Source organism: Schistocerca gregaria, chromosome 5 (genome assembly GCF_023897955.1).
Source record: "Schistocerca gregaria isolate iqSchGreg1 chromosome 5, iqSchGreg1.2, whole genome shotgun sequence".
In the NCBI taxonomy this organism is placed as follows: Eukaryota; Metazoa; Arthropoda; class Insecta; order Orthoptera; family Acrididae; genus Schistocerca; species Schistocerca gregaria.
The window spans coordinates 469,054,841-469,077,357 of NC_064924.1; the positions used below are offsets into that span (position 1 = coordinate 469,054,841).

General features: G+C 44.1%; 1 protein-coding gene across 1 annotated transcript in view; it reads left to right on the forward strand.

Annotated features, from left to right (window-relative positions):
- LOC126273385 (neural-cadherin-like) overlaps positions 1-22,517 on the forward strand; it is an 872,522-nt gene that overhangs the window by 44,550 nt on the left and 805,455 nt on the right. Inside the window, exon 2 of the mRNA XM_049976938.1 lies at positions 11,719-11,910. Coding sequence (XP_049832895.1) covers positions 11,719-11,910 — 192 coding nt within the window. The remainder of the gene's footprint in view (positions 1-11,718; positions 11,911-22,517) is intronic.

The following is a 22,517-nucleotide window of genomic DNA, read 5'->3' on the forward strand; positions in this document are numbered from 1 at the left end:
AGATGAAAATAGTTCAGACCATCAGTTGTGTCATTTTCAAATCAGCTTCTCTGACATTAGCCTTGAATTATTTGAGGATACCCAAAAAATTTAATTGTAGATGATCGGAGGAGTGCGAGTCCAGTGATTTATCTGCCGCTTCACAGTGCTACGGAGCACGTGCCACGAACACTTCTTGCCTGGACACGCTGCATAAGAGCTGTACGCTCGACCTTCCCCCATCTAGAGCGATTGCAATCAAACGTCCCGTCCTAAAATCAAACTAAATATCACACTTGTTTCTAGGTTTGCGGACAGTTCTTAGCGGAGCTATCAGGTGATAATGTAGAAACGAATGTACTGAACTTAATTTTAGTCACATTTCACGTGATTCGATTTACACTGCGCAGTAAAATTAAAATATTACTTTTTAGAAACTACGGAATTGTCTCCCATTCCAACGTATAAGTTTGAAATTTGGCTCGAAGGTTCCAATAACATTCATCAGTGACGACATCCTAGGGCTCGGCAATGTTTCGAACAGCAGCGTGTCGACACATGCAAGAAAAGGCAACAGCTTAGAAGTTGATGTGAGCTGTAAGGTGGGTTAGTGATGTCACCTTTGCATCAAATTTCACCACAATTCCGTCCAACCCCACCTTACACGTCTCACACGATGGGGAGGTTGTCATACCCTCTTTTAACCACGTTTCATCCCTTCTTTTGTTGACACCTCAGCGATGGAGGTCATAACCCCGACAACCAGCGTTGAAAGCACGCTGTCTTATTATTGGTGGCTGAGGAAAACATTTAAGACACACATTCGCTCAGAATCTACCCGAAAATGCCTCAATGGGTGGAATAAAGAGCGCCAGTGAAGCCATGCTTCGCTTGGGGGGGGGGGGGGGGGGGTTGGGGGGGGGGGGTTATCCCCTCACAATTTGCGGTCGAAAACGACACTTCTCAGTGCGATGGGCAACATTCTTCACAGCCTTCAACACTGCTGTCATCGTCTGGCAGTTTCAACTCCACTCTAATGATACTGTGGAGCTGCAACCCCTCTGAAGGTCATCTGGTCCATTTGGGGTGTAGCGGGACCACAGTTTTTGCTCTACTTTACAACTCCGAATAGCTAGGAACTGTTAAAAACCATTTGGCGAGGTCTGAACCTGATCCAAAGCAGCAAAGGGTTCGTATGTTTTTTATCCCTCCTTTTTCGCGCCCTGCTATGGCGCTATCAGGGGGGAGAGGGCGCAACATTGAGATGTGTGTGAATAAAACGGCAAAGGGTCCAAGTCCCCCGGCTCTTGGTGCCACCCACGTTCCTTAGTTGAGCACGTTACAAATGTGCATGTGAGAAATTCAACACACAAATTCAGCCTCGCGGCTGCTCTTGCGCCTGAGGATCAGGCAACCCTTCGACACGCCTCGGGTTGTGTTTGCCTCCCTTTAAGCGCTGTGGCAGCCACGTGCACAATATGTGTTGCAGTTTCCGACAAGTACATATGTAACGTGCTCAGTTAAGGTGCTTGGGTGGCACTGAGGGTGTTGGCTGAGTGGGAGGGGGGGGGGGGGGGGAGGTCTTTGTGTTTTATTCATACACATCTTAAATGTTGCACCTGCTTCCCCTTGATCACACCCTAGGAGAACGCGAAAAAGGAGGGACCAAAATACATTGGCACCCTTTGCTGCTTTGGACCACTTTCAGATTTCAGCTAAAGGTTTTTAATTCGAGTTTTAATACGTTGTTCATAGTTATCTCGAGTTCCACAACAGAGCAAAATTAATGGTCGCGTTACGTTCCAAAAGGATCAAATCAAAGTCATTCAGGTTGCAGCCCTACTACCTACTATGTCATTAGAACAGGTTTGAAACGCCCAGGGGGTGCCAGCAGTGTCGAAAGTTATCAAGAAAGTCGCCCTGTTGCTCGTCACAGAGCGAACTGTCGTTTGTGACCGAGAAATGTGTGGAAATCAATGCCCCAATGTAAGGGGTGCTTTCATTCACGCCCTTTATGCTACCCCCTCAGGCATTTTCGTGTCTCTTCTCAGCGGCGCTGTGTCCGAAACGCTTTACTCAGCCACCCATAAGAAAGCAGCGTGATATCAGCGCTGCGTGTCGCGGTTCTGACATCCATCGCAGATGCGTCAAAAGAAGGGGTGAAATGTGGGTAAGACAGGGTGTGACTATCTTCTCATAAGTCTGACACGTGCATGGTGGAGTTGGGCAGAATTGTAGTGAAATTCGGAGCCAATATGGCATCATTAACACTTCTTACAGCTCGCATGAGTTTCAGATCAGTGGACGATTTTTGCATGCGTCGACACCTAGATGTTTGAAGAGTCGCAAAGCCAGAGGCTGACGTTGCAGCGCCCCACGCATCTCCACCCTTACACAGTACGGTTGTAGTCATCACTGAACGAAATTTCAAGCTTATGCTTCGAAATGGGAGACTATAACGGGATTTCGAAAAAGTGATTCTTCAATGTTGTTGCGCAGTGTATTTATAACTACTACACTCCTGGAAATGGAAAAAGGAACACATTGACACCGGTGTGTCAGACCCACCATACTTGCTCCGGACACTGCGAGAGGGCTGTACAAGCAATGATCACACGCACGGCACAGCGGACACACCAGGAACCGCGATGTTGGCCGTCGAATGGCGCTAGCTGCGCAGCATTTGTGCACCGTCGCCGTCAGTGTCAGCCAGTTTGCCGTGGCATACGGAGCTCCATCGCAGTCTTTAACACTGGTAGCATGCCGCGACAGCGTGGACGTGAACCGTATGTGCAGCTGACGGACTTTGAGCGAGGGCGTATAGTGGGCATGCGGGAGGCCGGGTGGACGTACCGCCGAATTGCTCAACACGTGGGGCGTGAGGTCTCCACAGTACATCGATGTTGTCGCCAGTGGTCGGCGGAAGGTGCACGTGCCCGTCGACCTGGGACCGGACCGCAGCGACGCACGGATGCACGCCAAGACCTTAGGATCCTACGCAGTGCCGTAGGGGACCGCACCGCCACTTCCCAGCAAATTAGGGACACTGTTGCTCCTGGGGTATGGGTGAGGACCATTCGCAACCGTCTCCATGAAGCTGGGCTACGGTCCCGCACACCGTTAGGCCCTCTTCCGCTCACGCCCCAACATCGTACAGCCCGCCTCCAGTGGTGTCGCGACAGGCGTGAATGGAGGGACGAATGGAGACGTGTTGTCTTCAGCGATGAGAGTCGCTTCTGCCTTGGTGCCAATGATGGTCGTATGCGTGTTTGGCGCCGTGCAGGTGAGCGCCATAATCAGGACTGCATGCGACCGAGGCACACAGGGCCAACACCCGGCATCATGGTGTGGGGAGCGATCTCCTACACTGGCCGTACACCTTGGTGATCGTTGAGGGGACACTGAATAGTGCACGGTACATCTAAACCGTCATCGAACCCATCGTTCTACCATTCCTAGACCGGCAAGGGAACTTGCTGTTCCAACAGGACAATGCACGTCCGCGTGCATCCCGTGCCACCCAACGTGCTCTAGAAGGTGTAAGTCAACTACCTTGGCCAGCAAGATCTCCGGATCTGTCCCCCATTAAGCATGTTTGGGACTGGATGAAGCGTCGTCTCACGCGGTCTGCACGTCCAGCACGAACGCTGGTCCAACTGAGGCGCCAGGTGGAAATGGCATGGCAAGCCGTTCCACAGGACTACATCCAGCATCTCTACGATCGTCTCCATGGGAGAATAGCAGCCTGCATTGCTGCGAAAGGTGGATATACACTGTACAAGTGCCGACATTGTGCATGCTCTGTTGCCTGTGTCTATGTGCCTGTGGTTCTGTCAGTGTGATCATGTGATGTATCTGACCCCAGGAATGTGTCAATAAAGTTTCCCCTTCCTGGGACAATGAATTCACGGTGTTCTTATTTCAATTTCCAGGAGTGTATTTTAATAGCAGAATTTGCGCCAAAATGTACTACACCAGGCAATGGAATTTGTCAACAGTATTATCACTGTAATATTGCAAAAGATTTGTAGAGAAACTGAGTATCTGCTGGAAATGCAACACCTGTGATATCTTGTATAGTTCGCATATGTCAGGAAATAGGCCACATTTTATTTTTGTACGTCGCGACGACGTACCAAAGTTAGGCCATTGCTGTTCAGATTCGCTGTATATTTTATGTTGACAGATACGTACTTGGGCGTAAGATATTTATTCTCTGATGAAATAGAGATATTCTTGCAACATTAATTCAGTTAAATTGAGCATCACGCTTCGCACCTACGAGGTGCTTTTTGGTGTTGGACGATTCCTTTTGGAGATGATTACTGATGAAAGTATTCGTCTGTGTTACGATTTTGTATTTAACACAGTTGGTACGTAAGTTTAGATTTTTATTTAATACTATTTAATACAAAACGTCGGTGTAGAATCGTCGGAAGGAATCTCACCTTCAAGGTTCTCGACAATCGCGTATTTCGGGTGTTCAAGATGATGTTCTGAAGGGGTTATATTATAATACTATAACACATTGCTTCTGTTTTTCTGAAAAGCAGGACTCTGATTACTTAACTGCGGGTATTATTTTCTGAGCCTGCCTGCCAGCATCACTGTATAATTTGATTTTTTGCATATTACATTTTTCGTCACCTTTCATTGGCCGTGATAAATCTTACCATAATAGCAATTAGTCTTGGCGGGAGGCGGCTGGAGAAGGAGAACTGCGAGTAACGTCATATAACATCCCCCTTGGATATAGTTCTAATATTCCATTCACGCATTTTAGTGATCATCATTATAATCAATACGTGCATTTTAATGTTCCAAGAGAAGAGGTTATACGAGCACTTATCTTCTGTAAGGCATCAGCATCTACAGGTTTGCGTCCAATAAAAATCTTGATTAAAGTACATATCATCGGTGTTTTTAGTTGGCAAAAACTGAAGCACATGACTCTTAATGTTTACATCTTTTTGATTTTTATGTTACCTCATCACAAAATTGTTAACAAACATCGTAGTTCATATCATATAATACACTCGGTTTTAGCACAAAAGAGAGAAATAGATGTACAGATTCTCATAGTAACGAAACGTAGCCTATACGAGCGGTATACAGGGTGTGTCACCTAACGTTACCGATGGATATATTTCGTAAACCACATCAAATACTGACGAATCGATTCCACAGACCGAACGTGAGGATTGGTTAATACAAGCCATAAAAATGCACGGAAGTATGCTTTTTAACACAAACCTACGTTTTTTTAAATGGAATCCCGTTAGTTTTGTTAGCACATCTGAACATATAAACAAATACGTAATCTGTGCCGTTTGTTGGATTGTAAAATGTTAATTACATCCGGAGATATTGTAACCTAAAATTGACGCTTGAGTACAACTCCTCCGCTGTTCGATCGTGTGTATCGGACAGCACCGAATTACGTAGGGATCCAAAGGGAACGGTGATGGACCTTAGGTACAGAAGAGACTGGAACAGCACATTACGTCCACGTGGTAACACCTTTTTATTGGTCTTTTTCACTGACGCACATGTACATTACCATGAGGGGTGAGGTAAACGTACACACGTGGTTCACGTGGTTTCCGTTTTCAATTACGAAGTGGGTTAGAGTGTGTCCCACTGGAAACGCGTCGACGTATGTGGTATCAGCATTATGCTGCACCTGCACATTCCGCAATTAACACTAGGCTGACCCTTGACAGGATGTTCGACGGGCGTTTCATAGGACGTGGAGGAGGCATAAATTGGCCAGCCCGTTCTCCTGATCTTACACCTCTGGACTTCTTTCTGTGGGGTTCGTTAAAGGAGAATGTGTACCGTGATGTACCTACAACCCCAGAGGATATGAAACAACGTATTGTGGCAGCCTGCGGCGACATTACACCATATGTACTGCGGCGTGTACGCCATTCATTACGCCAGAGATTGCAATTGTGTGCAGCAAATGATGGCCACCACATTGAACATCTATTGGCCTGACATGTCGGGACAAACTCTGTTCCACTCCGTTATTGAAAACGGAAACCACGTGTGTACGTGTACCCCACCCCTCATGGTAACGCACATGTGCGTCAGTGAAAAAGACCAATAGAAAGGTGTTAGCATGTGGACGTAATGTACTGTTCCAGTCTTTTCTGTACCTGAGGTCCACCACCGTTCTCTTTGGATCCCTACGTAATTCGGTGCTGTCCGATACACACGATCGAACAGCGGAGGAGTGGTACTCAAGCGTCAACTTTAGGTTACAATATCTCCGGATGTAGTTAACACTTTACAATGCAACAAAATGCACTAATTACGTATTCGTTTATATGTTCAGATGTGCTAACAAAACAAACGGGGTTCCATTTAAAAAAACGTAGGTTTGTGTTAAAAAACATACTTCCGTGCATTTTTATGGTTTGAATTAACCAATTACACTAGTCCCTCTACTCACGTTCGGTCTGTGGAATCGATTCGTCAGTATTTGATGTGGTTTACGAGATATATCCAGCGGTAATGTTAGGTGACTCACCCTGTATCTGGAGTCTGGTCAACGCATACGGAGTGCTGACAAGAAGTGTCCGAACCAAAGTGTCATCCTGAAATGTGACTTGGTGCATGTCTCAAGGTGTATATTCAGTATTACCTCCACGAGCTTCTACAAGCTTCTGTGAATAAAACTGGTAAACAGTATCATTCTGCTGTCAAGAAATGAGACAAATTTAAATTGTATTATATTTTTTATGACTGAAAAATTCCCATAAATAGAAATAAAAGGTATTTATTTAGTTACGAAAATAAATTCAGTGATTTTCAAAATATGCGACGCCACAAGATTTCTTTAAATTTACCTTTAACATCAAGAGAAGTTATACGTGAAGAAGTGAACTTTGACTCTTGAGTGTAAAAAATAATTCCTTGTTTAGTGAGAAATAATGTCTTGTTAAACACCACGTAAATTAAATGTGGAAAATAATCGCATTACAAGTCTCATTTATTGTGAATTATATCAAGAAAAAAAGAAACCCTGATTATTTTCTGCATAGGAACATACTCTATTTTAAATTTAGGTCAGTACAAAGTGATATTTGTAGGATAAATGATCTTAGTAGCAGAGCATTATCGCAAGAAACATACAAAAATATTATTACGTCGTGGATAAATTTGGAAAGGTATAAAATTTCGTAAATGCACCAAAGTATTGCGTAGTTATGTGAGAAATACGACTCTCACACTATGTAACCGAAAATCAGAATAAACCTTACCGAAAAGAAGGTGGTATCACAAACTTTGATTAACCCAGGAAGCTGCCGTAAATCTTGATTTGTTATAACTAAGATTAGGATTAGGAATAGCAGTATGACGAGGTCTAGGAGTGGGGAGCTGCTCCAGTCGAATTTATTTACAGGGTTTTGATGACATAGAGCCGTTTCTGTTTTTACTGGGTAGATTTCCATAAAAAGAAAATAAAAGTAGTATATCAGTGTCGACTGAGAGCTTCGGCTGCGTTGTTCAGTTACCTAATCGGAAATATTACTCTTCCTCAACATAAAATGACGTCAATCCGTGCTGAGTGCCTTCAGTCTGTTGAGTGTTCGTGACTGTAACGGATGTGTGTATGTTATGTTAGCGTTGTAGAGCGTTGAAAAAAGAGAGCGGGTGACATCCAGTGGAAATAACGTACTCCTAGCGAAGAGCACAAAGGGGGCTGCCGACATTAACGTCCCCATCCGATGGATGGATCATTATCGACAGTGTCGCGTGCTCTCATTTCGTGAGGTACTGTGGGAAGGTTTGGCCTTTAATCCATCATCTCGGTGGAGTGTCTGGTGATCAAAAACTTTACCTCACCATTCGTCCTCCCGTTGCTGGGCAACGCTGCCTTCAAAACGAGCGCTACCGCACAAGGGTGCGTAAGTGGTGCGGGCTATCGAGGAGAACTGGAGTCCATAAGATTGTGTATAACTCTCGACGAGGATATATATATATATATATATATATATATATATATATATATATATATATATATATATATATATATACACTCCTGGAAATTGAAATAAGAACACCATGAATTTATTGTCCCAGGAAGGGGAAACTTTATTGACACATTCCTGGGGTCAGATACATCACATGATCACACTGACAGAACCACAGGTACATAGACACAGGCAACAGAGCATGCACAATGTCGGCACTAGTACAGTGAATATCCACCTTTCGCAGCAATGCAGGCTACCATTCTCCCATGGAGACGATCGTAGAGATGCTGGATATAGTCCTGTGGAACGGCTTGCCATGCCATTTCCACCTGCCGCCTCATTTGGACCAGCGTTCGTGCTGGACGTGTAGACCGCGTGAGACGACGCTTCATCCAGTCCCAAACATGCTCAATGGGGCACAGATCCGGACATCTTGCTGGCCAGGGTAGTTGCCTTACACCTTCTAGAGCACGTTGGGTGGCACGGGATACATGCGGACGTGCATTGTCCTGTTGGAACAGCAAGTTCCCTTGCCGGTCTAGGAATGATAGAACGATGGGTTCGATGACGGTTTGGGTGTACCGTACACTATTCAGTGTCCCCTCGACGATCACCAGAGGTGTACGGCCAGTGTAGGAGATCGCTCCCCACACCATGATGCCGGGTGTTGGCCGTGTGTGCCTCGGTCGTGTGCAGTCCTGATTGTGGCGCTCACCTGCACGGCGCCAAACACTCATACGACCATCATTGGCACCAAGGCAGAAGCGACTCTCATCGCTGAAGACGACACGTCTCCATTCGTCCCTCCATTCACGCCTGTCGCGACACCACTGGAGGCGGGCTTCACGATGTTGGGGCGTGAGCGGAAGACGGCCTAACGGTGTGCGGGAGCGTAGCCCAGCTTCATGGAGACGGTTGCGAATGGTCCTCGCCGATACCCCTGGAGCAACAGTGTCCCTAATTTGCTGGGAAGTGGCGGTGCGGTGCCCTACGGCACTGCGTAGGATCCTACGGTCTTGGCGTGCATCCGTGCGTCGCTGCGGTCCGGTCCCAGGTCGACGTCCACCGGGCCTCCCGCATGCCCACTATACGCCCTCGCTCAAAGTCCGTCAACTGCACATACGGTTCACGTCCACGCTGTCGCGGCATGCTACCAGTGTTAAAGACTGCGATGGAGCTCCGTATGACACGGCAAACTGGCTGACACTGACGGCGGCGGTGCACAAATGCTTCGCAGCTAGCGCCATTCGACGGCCAACACCGCGGTTCCTGGTGTGTCCGCTGTGCCGTGCGTGTGATCATTGCTTGTACAGCCCTCTCGCAGTGTCCGGAGCAAGTATGGTGGGTCTGACACACCGGTGTCAATGTGTTCTTTTTTCCATTTCCAGGAGTATATATATATATATATATATATATATATATATATATATATATATATATATATATATATATATATATATATATATATATATAGAGTCGTCCATCGTCTAGCTTGAAGGGGGAAACCAGATGGCGCTACCATAGGTCAAACGGATACCAACTGCGTTTTTTAAATAGGAACCCCCAATTTTTATTACATATTTGTGTAGTACGTAAAGAAATATGAATGTTTTAGTTGAACCACTTTATTCGCTTTGTGGTAGATGGCGCTGAAATAGTCAGAAACATATAAGTACGTGGTATCACGTAACATTCCGCCAATGCGGACGGTATTTGCTTCGTGATATATTACCCGTGTTAAAATGGACCGTTTACCAATTGCGGATAAGGTCGATATCGTGTTGATGTATGGCTATTGTGATCAAAATGCACAACTGGCGTGTGCTATTTAAGCCGTTCGGTATCCTGGACGACATCATCCCAGTGTCCGGACCGTTCGCCGCATAATTACGTTATTTAAGGAAACAGGAAGTGTTCAACCGCATGTGAAATGTCAACCACGACCTGCAACAACTGATGATGCCCAAGTAGGTGTTTTAGCTGCTGTCGTAGCAAAACCGCACATCCGTAGCAGACATATTGCGCAAGAATCGGGAATCTCAGAAACGTCAGTGTTGAGAATCCTACATGAAAATCGATTGCACACGTACCATGTTTCTATGCACCAGGAATTGCATTTCGGCGACTTTGAATGTCGTGTACAGTTCTGCCACTGCGCACAAGAGAAATTACGGGACGATGACACATTTTTTGCACGCGTTATATTTAGCGACGAAGCGTCATTCACCAACAGCGGTAACTTAAACCGGTATAATATGCACTATTGCGCAACGCAAAATCCACGATGGCTGCGACAAGTGGAACATCAGCGACCTTGACGGATTAATGTATGGTGCGGCATTATGGGCCCCCATTTTACCGATGGCAATCTAAATGGTTCAACGTATGGTGTTTTCCTACGTAATGTTCTACCGATGTTACTACAAGATGTTTCACTGCATGACAGAATGACGATGTACTTCCAACATGATGGATGTCCGGCACATAGGTTGCGTGCGGTTGAAGCGATACTGAATAGCATACTGTATGACAGGTGGATTGGTCGTCGAAGCACCCTACCATGGCCCGCACGTTCACCGGATCTGACGTCCCTGGATTTCTTTCTATGGGGAAAACTGAAGGATATTTGCTATCGTGATACACCGAGAACGCCTGATAACATGCATTAGTGCATTATCAATGCACATGCGAACATCACGGAAGGTGAACTACTCGCTGTTGAGAGGAATGTCGTTACACGTTTTGCCAAATGCATCGAGGTTGACGGACATCATTTTCAGCATTTGTTGCATTAATGTGGTATTTACAGGTAATTACGCTTAACAGCATGCGTTCTCAGAAATGATAAGTTCACAAAGGTACATGTATCATATTGGAACAACCGAAATAAAATGTTCAAACGTACCTACGTTCTGTATTTTAATTTAAGAAACCTACCTGTTACCAACTGTTGGTCTAAAATTGTGAGCCTCATGTTTGTGACTATTACAGCGGCATCTATCACAAAGCGAAAAACAGTGGTCCAACTAAAACATTCATATTTCCTTACGTACAACATGGATATGTAATAAAAAATGGGGGTTCCTACTTAAAAGAACGCATTTGATATCCATTTGACCTACCGCAGCGCCATCTAGCGGGCCAGCCACAGCGCCATTTCGTGATATATTTGGCCCGGTCACGATCAATGGACCACCCTATATATATATCGTGATGGACTGACATCTCTAGGGATGCTGAAAGACAACATTCGACGCCAATGCCTCACCATGCCTCCGGACATACTTTACAGTGCTGTTCACAATATTATTCCTCGACTACACCTGTTGTCGAGGAATGATGGTGGACATATTGAGCATTTCCTGTAAAGAACATCATCTTTGCTTTGTCTTTGTTACGCTAATTATTGCTATTCTGATCAGATGAAGCGCCATCTGTCGGACTTTTCTTAAATTTTGTATTTTTTTTTGTTCTAACAAAAACCCATATCATTCCAAGCATATGTGTCAATTTGTACCTCTCTATCTACATTATTCCGTGATTTATTGACTTTTTGATCACCCAGTATATATATATATATATATATATATATATATATATATATATATATATATATATATATATATATATATATATATCCTGAAGACTGTGTACAATGCTCGTCATAGGGATGTGTGTGTGTTACTTGTCACGTGACTGATATGGTTTGGAAACTGTGTCCAGAGACTAATGCCTGGCGTTCCTTGTGCTGCAGACACGGACAACCAGCGCGTGATCATCCACGTGAAGGACGTGAACGACGAGCCGCCGTACTTCATCAACCGGCCGCTGCCGATGCAGGCCGTGGTGCAGCTCAACGCCCCGCCCAACACGCCCGTCTTCACGCTGCAGGCCCGCGACCCGGACACCGACCACAACATCCACTACTTCATCGTGCGCGACCGCAGTGAGTGCCCCGACCTTTTGGTTCTCTAGCTTTGGAAATAGACACTCCGACGCGACTTTGTTCGCTAATGTCATCTGCAGTCGTACGTGATCGTCAGTCGTGTTAAATCTAGTATTTGATGGTAACAAACGCTAATAAAATTGTGGAGTCCTTCTAAAGCAGAGTTGACCAGTTTTTTGTTGTTGTGGTAGTAGTGATGGTCTTCTCTGCCAAGATTGGTTCGACGCAGGTTTCCACGCCAATGTATCCTGTACAGGCTCTTCACTTCTACGTAACTACTACAGCCTACAGACCTGCTTACTGCAGTCAAGTGTTGCTGTCCCTCTACAATTTTTACACCCCTCTCTCTCCAATTATACATCGCACCATTATCAACGTTAAAATTGACAATATTAGTCGCAAATCATTGACTTTATTTAATGACACATTTAAAACTGTTAGTTTTAATTTTATGACTATGCTGTATGCTGACGCTCGTATTATAATAGGAGAACCTGTAGAATAGGCTCAGATTCCAGTACACAAAGAGAGTCAAATTGCGGCTAACTACGGAATCGGAACATCAACAGATAAAACTAAAGTGATGGCATTTCAAGGACTGGAACCCGTAAGAGCTAAAATTGTGGTCGAAGGACAAGTAATTGAACAAGTAAGAGAGTTTAAATGTTTACGGTAAGTTTTAAATTTCCCACGCCACATGAGATAGAGCTAAAATTGTCCAGATTCACACATTTTTTTAGAACTATACAAAGTACATTAAAACATAACACACAGAAAGAAACATTATTAAACTCTACAAAGTAATAGCGTTATCTTTGCTGCTGTATGGTAGGGAATGTTGGACTCCAGCATATAAACAATTACGACGAATCGAATCCTCGGAAATCCAGTTCCTCCACTTTGTAGCGAGATATTCACTGTTGAACCGTAAAAGAAATACTGACATTAGACAAGAACTATATGTTGAACCTCTTAAAAATGCAATCGAAAAGTACCAACTGAACTGAAAAGACCATGTCTGAAGTATGTTTAATGACAGAATACCCAAAAGCGGCAATACAATATAACCCAACCGACAAGAGGAACGCTGGGCCTCCCTAAAAGAGATGGCGTGAACAATTCTGCGACGGAATACGTCTGAAGGCCTGATCCTAGAAGACGATGATGATGATGACCTTTAACAACTTCACTATTCCTCCTCGTCTTACTATCTGGCCTTTCAATTTATCCCTTCTTTCAGCCAAATTGTACCATAAATTTGTTTTCTCCCCTGTTCCATTCGGTACCTCCTCATTACTTACCTCACACCCCATCTAATGTTAAACATTCTTCTGTTGTAGCGCCTTTCAAAAGCTTCTATTCTCTCCTTGTCTGGGCGGCTTGTCACCCACGTTTTATATCAGTACAAGCCCAAATTCGTCGCAGATGTCTTCAGAAAAGACTTTTTAACACAAATGTCTATATTCGATGTATGAATTTCTCTTTTACATAAAATATTTACTTGCTATTGCCAGTCTGTATTTTATATCACGTCTGTTTCGGCCATCGTCCATTATTTCTCTGCCCAGATATACTGCTTTCATTGTCTGTTTCCAGCTTACTTTCATTTAAAACGCCCTACGATAGATACTTCGCTATTTTAGAACAAAACTGTAGCACACACACCGTAAAATATCTGTTCACTTACATTATAAACGGTTATCTTCTGCAAGCTGCTATCACACTGGACGTGACGTAGGCGTCTGAAGTCCCTAACTGAAGTTACGAATTCCACATTATGGACAGTATTGTAATATTAGTTTTGAAGATAGGCTATAGAATACCAATGTAATTTACACTATTGCAGGTACAAAACGGTTGACCCCATCGAATGGCATAATACTATAAATTTGTAAAACAGTAACACATTTCCAGATGGAATCTTCCAATCGGCTGCATAGTGTCTTCTAATGCGTACCCTCATGATAAAGTAAATCAGTGTGCTTGGAAGGAACCCGAACCTCGAACATTTGATTGTTGCGAGCGATATTCTAACCAGCTGAGCTGTTGATGCAAGAATCTCGACCCGACTTCGCAAGTTACGGATTGCACGAGAACATTTATGTAATTTGGAACGTAGGAGAAATATACTGCAGAACTGAAGTTATTAAGTCGTACTGTCATTCGGGCATGGATAGGTCTGCTGATAAGAGTATTCCACGAGCAACGCAATGATTCACGTCCGAAATCCCGTTGCAAAAGGTAAGCCTGACCTGTCAGAAAAATTCAATAATGCATGATAGTAAGTTCCTAATTCCCTTACTTTTAACCTTGAAAATGAAGTAGAGCGTGGTTAGAATTAAACTGATGGTGTTTCGAGTGCTGCAGTGCAGGCTGAATACATCGCAGGAGGATGAAACATAGTAAGTGTATTCATTAATCAGTGCACTCGCGGAGTATGCTGAAATTGAAAATAGTTCCACTTTTTGCCACCAGATAAAAATTTGATGTGGGTGCAGAAAAAGGCGAAAAACAATCAGACACATGATAATGGTGGGTATGGCACGTTTATTGGGATATGGTCACAAGTTACAACATGTGTTCAGTATGGTCTCCCGACTCAGCATCCGTAACACGGCATGTTCGACAACTGCTCGATGTAATCAGAACTATATCTCGTCGTATGCTATCCTCCAGATCACGAAGATTCTGGATATATCCATGATAGACACGATCTTTGAGGTATGCCCACAATCAGAAGTCACATGGATTTAGGTCGAGGGATGTGGAAAGCCACATACCTTGAACCTGCCTAGAGATGATGTGGCTCGTTACCGAAGGTTACGCAAATCAGATATTTCACATGGCAAGCGACATATAGTGTCGCTCCATCTTACATGAAAATAGTGCTGTTGACACACTTGCTTTGTTGCAAATCTGGAATCACATATTGCACAAGGAGTTCCTTAAAACGTGCAGATGTCACTCTATACCTAACAGTCCCGCGGGGTGTCATCTCGAAGAAAAACCGACAGAAAATGAAGGAGATTGTGAAACTGCACCACACACATAGCTGAGTGCAGTGGATGTTCCTGCACTACATGAGGCGGAGTAGAACCACATATGAGACACTTCTGTGTATTCACGGCACCGTGCGGATTACAATGTGCTTCGTCCATCGGAAGAATATTCCCCGGCCACATGTCATCCATTTCCATGAGTGCAAAAACCTTAAGGGCGTTGAAGCCTATATTGGGGCTTCACTTGGTGCAAATTCTGAACCTTGTAGGGATATCAATATAAAATAAACCACACAATCACTGTTGATCATGGGAGTGACAATTTCCGTCATACAGGCCGAGCACTTGCTGCAGAATTTGAGGCACGTGCTGCACGGTCGGCTACAACTACAGCAACTCCATCAACAACTGCCATTGGAATTGGCGGCCTTCCTCTCCCTGCTACGCCATCTAATTCACCTGTTTCTTCAAATTTCTTCATCATATACATTAGCCCATTTATTGACATGGAAGTTCTTCGCAGCCGTTTCAGTCGGCGACGTTCCCACCTCGCTGCTTTTACTGCCATTCTGATAAGACAACATTACCAGCAGTGCACCGTCTTTCTTCTCATTAGATAATGCGTTTCGTAACTTCAGCTTTCTTAGTCGTTTATATCAACAGTCATTTCACAAAAGAAATCAACATGTGTCGCAAAGTGACAAATAGGATACTGATGTCAAAACTGGAAAAATTTCACATTCTGACTTCTTGGAACTATTATTTTTTTCAGCATGCTCCATGAGTGCACTGATTTGTGAACATACCTACGGTGTTTCAGACTCCTGCAATGTATACAGCCTGCACTACAGTTCTCGGAACACAGCCAGCTTAATTTTAATCCCACAGCATGTACGAAAAAAAAATTTTTCGCGTTGCCCTTCTACGTAAGTGGAAGGGAATCGGCCATGTTCTGTTCAAAGGGAGGAATCTAGGATTTGACGTAATGTATTTATGGAAACTAGGCAGTCCAGGGGTTCGCCATGACTAGCCTTGGGCATTACAGGACAATAACAAAGCGGCGCACGAAACTGAAATGCACTTGTTTTAGATTTCAACCTTCAAAAAATATTGCTCTCTCATTTCACAGTTGGAACAGGTCAAGTCATACAATTACCTGGATGTAACACTCAATAGGGATATGAAACGAAATTGTCACATAGGTTCACTTTCACATAAAGCAACTGCAACACTTTGGTTTATTGGTAGTCTCACAGGGAAATGTGATCAGTCTACAAAAGAGATTGCTTACAATCACTCTTCTAGAATATTGCTCAAGAGTGTGGGTCACGTACCAAATAGGACTAACAGAGGATAATTAACATATACAGAGGAGGGCAGCACGATTGATCACAGGTTTGCTCGACTGTGGGAGACTGAACCTGCGGGCAACCGAACTGTCGGGCACTCGAAGGTAGATGCAAACTATACGAAGAAGCCTACCCGCAAAGAAGTGTGACCCTAGGTATACACTACAACTTCCTACGAGTCGCTCCCATGGGATCGTGAGGACAAGATTAGATTCAGATCATCGTCTGGGTAACCACTAGAAACAACAAATTGGTGGCAGAGGTAAACAAACGACCTGAACCAACTAAACATCACGCCAGACACAATAAACGACAGTATAAAAATCACAAACTTCATTAAGAACTACATGAGATACACTGTGACAAACGCACAGGCGTAAAATGGACCGAAGAACGCAAACAAGATCACAGCTGGAAGATGAAGGAAATATGGGCAACCAAAAAGGCAACCAAGATGAAACCGAAGACACGAAGCATGGACAGAGGACCGGAAACAGAAACACAGCGAGTGATAGAGGGAAGTTTGGGCAGCAAGGAAGGTACCAGAAGGAATTGGCCATGTAGTTTAGTCCAACTGCGCTCTTTAAGGGCAAAACACCGATAATAATAACAAGTAACTAGCTAACGTAAATACACTATTGGCCATTAAAATTGCTACACCACGACGATGACGTGCTACAGACGCTCGGCATTTAACCGACAGGAAGAAGATGCTGTGATTAGCTTTTCAGAGCATTCACACAAGGTTGGCGCCGGTGGCGACACCTACAACCTATTTCTCATACACAAACAGCAGTTGACCGACGTTGCCAAGTCAAACGTTGTTGTGATGCCTCGTGTAAGGATAAGAAATGCGTACTATCACGTTTCCGGCTTTGATAAAGGTCGGATTGTAGCCTATCACGATGGCGGTTTATCATATCGCGACATTGCTGCTCGCGTTGGTCGAGATCCAATGACTGTTAGCAGAATATGGAATCGGTGGGTTCAGGAGGGTAATATGGAACGCCGTGCTGGATCCCAACGACATCGTATTACTAGCATTCGAGATGACAGGCATCTTATCCGCATGGCTGTAACGGATCCTGCAGTCACGTCTCGATCCCTGAGTCAACAGATGGCGACGTTTGCAAGACAACAATCATCTGCGCGAACAGTTCGACGACGTTTGCAGCAGCATGGACTATCAACTCGGAGACCATGGCTGCGATTACCCTTGACGCTGTATCACAGACAGGAGCGCCTGCGATGGTGAACTGAACGACGAACCTGGGTGCACGAATGGCAAAATGTCATTTTTTCGGAAGAATCCAGGCTCTGTGTATAGCATCATGATGGACGCGTCCGTGTTTGGCGACATCGCGGTGAACGCACATTGGAAGGGTGTATTCGTCATCGCCACACTGGCGTATCACCCGGCGTGATGGTATGAGGTACCATTGGTTACACGTCTCGGTCACCTCTTGATCGCATTGACGGCACTTTGAACAGTGGACGTTACATTTCAGATATGTTACGACCCGTGACTCTACCCTTCATACGATCCCTGCGAAACTCTACATTTCAGCAGGATAATGCACGACAGCATGTTGCAGGTCCTGTACGGGCCTTTCTGGATGCAGAGAATGTTCGATTGCTGCCCTGGCCAGCACATTCTCCCTATCCCCCACCAACTGAAGACTGGTAAATGGTGGCCGAGCAACTGGCTCGTCACAATAAGCCAGTCATTACTCTTGATGAACTGTGGTATTGTGTTGAACCTGCATGGGCAGTTGTACCTGTACACGCCATCCAAGCTCTCTTTGACTCAATGGCCAGGCGTATCGAGACAGTTATTTCGGCCAGACCTGGTCGTTCAGGGTACTGATTTCTCAGGGTCTATGCACTCAAATTGCGTGAAAATGTAACCACATGTCAGTTCTAGTATAATATATCTGTCCAATGAATACCCGCTTATCATCTTCATTTCTTCTTGGTGTAGCAATTTTAATGGCCAGTAGTCTAATTTACTCTGGATTATTAAGTCATCTGCATTGGTAGCGATTAGAATAAGCTTCCCGCAAGAAGAGACCCTGAAGCATCTCACTTCTTTCTGTATATGATGATCACATCATTTTATTAGAAGCAGGAGTCAGAATAAATCTTTTTGCGATGATGCTCTCTCTCTCTTTCTCACTCCCGCCCCCCCCCCCCCTCTCTCTCTCTCTCTCTCTCTCTCTCTCTCTCTCTCTCTCTCTCTCTCACACACACCCACACACACACACACACACACACACACACACACACACACACACATTACTTCAAACGAACAAGTTCGTCCTGTGGTACTTAACTAACAGTAAAGTAGTAAAGTAGTAAGTAGCCTAAAGTAACCTAGACATTTATAAAACTTTTTAGGACACATGTACATGTGAATTACAATAAAAATTGATGTTTCGGTTCTGTTAAAACAGTTGGCTCCTGCTAGTTTCACTACAGGACTAATAACCCAGTTCAGAACGATAGACGTGAGTAAGTTTGGGTATTCTGCTCGTTATCATTTATCGTTCTGCTGTCACTCTAAATTTGGAAAACAATTTTGTTCCCGTGGCACTACTGGCACCGTATTACATCTGCTAGTATGCGATGCACTCTTTATTACAAAGAAAAAATATGGATACATTGAAATCAGTTGCCAGGTCACATTTCCAGTTCGTGCCAAGTCGTCGTAAATTGTAGACCACACCAAGCGAATAATCCCAACAGTCCAGGGTCAAGCAAATCCATCAGTAATCCATACCACAACAATCCAAAATGTATTCCAGTAAACAGCCAGGTCAAGAGGGTGTCGTGAATGTGGGGTACAGACTTAAGCACAGCACTATTCAAAGGGTTTTCAGCTGTCCGGTGGCTAGGTTTTATTTGCAGCTTGCCGTCAGCGGTCGGGTCGATACAACAGTGAGATGGTGGTCTCTTACCGGTCACAGGAGGATCCGTTAGTAGTGGGTATCGCAGGGTACCGAGCTCGCAGTTGGATAGGAGAGATGTACCATCCATCCCCTCCTCCCTTTAATCGGCGCATACGGCCAGGAGTGTCCCTGTCAGTATCGTGATTGCCATACTAGTAGGCTGGAAGTGTTGGTGGGGAAGTCCGCTAAATGTCTGTTGTCGTTGTATCCTCTGCTTGTAGCAGGGACATGGTGCTGAAGCTTGATTTAGCTGCAGCTGGGGTCGTGGTCCCGATAGCTGTGCTAGGAGTTAGTGGTGCTGGAGATGACGGCACTGAACCTCAGACGCTGCTGAAGTTGGATTGAGTAGGACCAAGGAGCGGCAGTGGTTGTCTTGAGGTAGAAGCCAATAAGAGTGAGCGCTGCTGGTTGGTGTGTCGGACGAGCATGGTGCCATTGGAGTCCATAGGAACGTTTGTCGTTTCCGGTCGGCTCTAATGACTCAGATATCCATTGCAGGTACCTTCCGCAGGCTGGCATAGCCATGTTGTTAGCCTCAGGAGGTCCCAGAAAGTTTTGTGACAGCAACCTTGCAGCAGTTCCACTGGAGTGCGTCCCTGTAGCGATGTTTTCGTGTGGCAGGCCATGAACTGGTCCAGGACCTTAGCTCTGGGTGGAGCGGACAGAATCTTCTACTTGTGCACTTTAAATACTATAGCGTGGGATTTATGTTGAGTGTGGTACAGACTGTGGATTGTGCAGACATGGAGCTCAGTTTAACAATTCTTTATTTCTTAATAGCGGCTATGTCAGCAAAAGAAGGTGGAATTTTCCACTTTTGCTAACATTTCAATATCTAAGGCATAATTTTCTTTTTCAAAACCAGAAAATCATTTGAGAATGGCCCAGGAGACTGAAACTGGTGGTGAACGAATAAAATTAATAGAGCAAAAATGGAAAATGCCACCTTCTTTTAATTATTCTGTTAAGCATTTAAACTTCAAATGACTGAGTATTACACTACTTACTATAAAATAAAATAAACTGAAGAACTAAAACAGTTCATGAATCTCAGAGACGCTGCACACCGGGCATAAAAATTACGCCCGACGCCTGTAAATCACGTCGCTTACAGGCAGAAGCAGACCAGAGGCAGTCATACTGCGAGAAACGTAATACTCAGGCAAGCCCTTACATTAACCGACAACGAAAATAAACCAGCAAATGATCCGACTGTCCCAGCCGAAGAATTGAACTGCTAGTTCACATTACCTACAACCACAATTGAACCATAAGCGAAACAGAGGCTCACTGATTACTTCATGGGGGTAAATGACTGCAACCAAGAAAAATTCTAGCTGAAGCTTGTTACTTGCAAAACCGTTAATAAAGCCATCATGCGTATCAGATCGGCATCTGCTGGACATGATGACATCACAGTCCAAATGATGAAGTTATTGACCCACTATTACCCACTATAACAGACATCGTCAATTATTCCTTAACCGCAAGTGTTTTTCCTGAGTCCATTAAATAGGGACTAGTTAAGCCACTATCGAAAAAGAACGTTGCCACAGCTCCCTCTGATTTCCGACCTATTTGCATTCTTCCTGCACTGTCCAAGGCCTTAGAATATATAGTTCACGTCCAGCTAACAAACTACCTAACTACAAACACTCTACTAGACGAATACTACTTAAGTTTTCGTAAACAGAGCAGCACAGCATATGCCTTAATAACCGTAATAGATGGCCTGAAGTTTGCCGTGGATGCACAAGGGCCATTTATCAAGTGCTTCTTAGACTTCAGCAAAGCCATTTGAAACTGTGGGCTTCAACATTTTACTTCCCAGGCTTTGCAGCCTGAAGTCACAATGGAGATAGGTAGTATCAGACGTGCCCCACGGTTTCGTATGAAGTCCTATACTAATTTCATCGTATGCAAATAGTGTCATTAGTTTTGTCCTATTGCAAGTACCACATGTACGCTGACGACCTCCAGCCGTATCTAATCGTACTGTGTGCACTATCAAAATGAGCGCAGCATACAGGGTTAAAATCGCAACCCATCCAAAACTCAAACGGTACTAGTTGTTCTTTCCAGTCTCATTACACCGAAATATCGGGAATCCCTACCAAATTTAACCTTATATGGGACAAATATCAAGTTCTCTCCTTCAGAAAAGAGTCTAGGACTAATAATAGACGAAAATCTAAATTTGGTTCAGCACGTAACTGCAGTGCGTAAGAGTGCATGTGCATCTTCATGCCTTACAGAAATACAAAACGCTATTCCCTCTTGACCTGAAAAAGAAACTTGTACACTCCCTTACACTTGCAGCGCTCTGTATAAATTTAGTATTCGTTTGTTTGCTTTTAAAGTCCTGTCCCATACATTTACATTCATGGCATGCACAACACATTTTAAAATAATGACTAATGCAATATTGTGGCTTAAACCATTTTAATCCTTCATCCTTGATGAAGGTCCATGACTGAAACCGGCAGATGTCTGGGTTTGAAATGCAACCAGCTGATGGTTCAAATATGTATTTTATACATTACTTCACGGCTGTTGACAGCAAATTTCTAAAAATGACCATCATTGCCCATTTACGCATTCGTTACCCTTGTACATCCTTCTTTCCAACCAGATCTTCCTCTTTTTCTGAAGTTCCTAGCTGTTGCAGTCTCCTTAAATTTCCCTTTTCCAGAACTCTCTATATAAGAAAATATCTACCTTGTACACCTATAAATTCTTTTTATATCTGGCACTATCATTATTGTTATTATTGTCACTATTATTGTCATTATTATTATTATTATTATTATTATTATTATTATTATTATTATCACTATTGGTGGCAGCAGTAACAGTAATACAAGTACTGCCAGGATTAACTTAATTAGTTCATAGTCAGTATTCTTTACTCACATTGCTACTACAGACACTCAAATCATTTAACAGGCAAGTCTTCGAAGGAAGTACTTGAGCTACGACTTCACGGCACCCAGAAACATATGGCCCCAATATGTCAAAATGTATGATTTTTGAGAGGTGCATATCGGATCTGTATACAACATAATGAATTCCCGGAGCTGGTAGCGATAATAAAATAAAGCAGCATCTCAATTGCACGGCTGTTCGGCGTATTTCATTGTTAAATATTTGACCAGCCGCTGTCCCATGTCCGCAATGGATCAACAGAGGCCGACTTTTCCGTACAGTGCAGAAGTATGCTGTGTTTGCTGTAGTATTTAAATTTTATGATGTCTGCTAAAGAGAGGGAGAACCAGCCTGAGCATAGGTTCCCTCATTTATAATAGCAATTA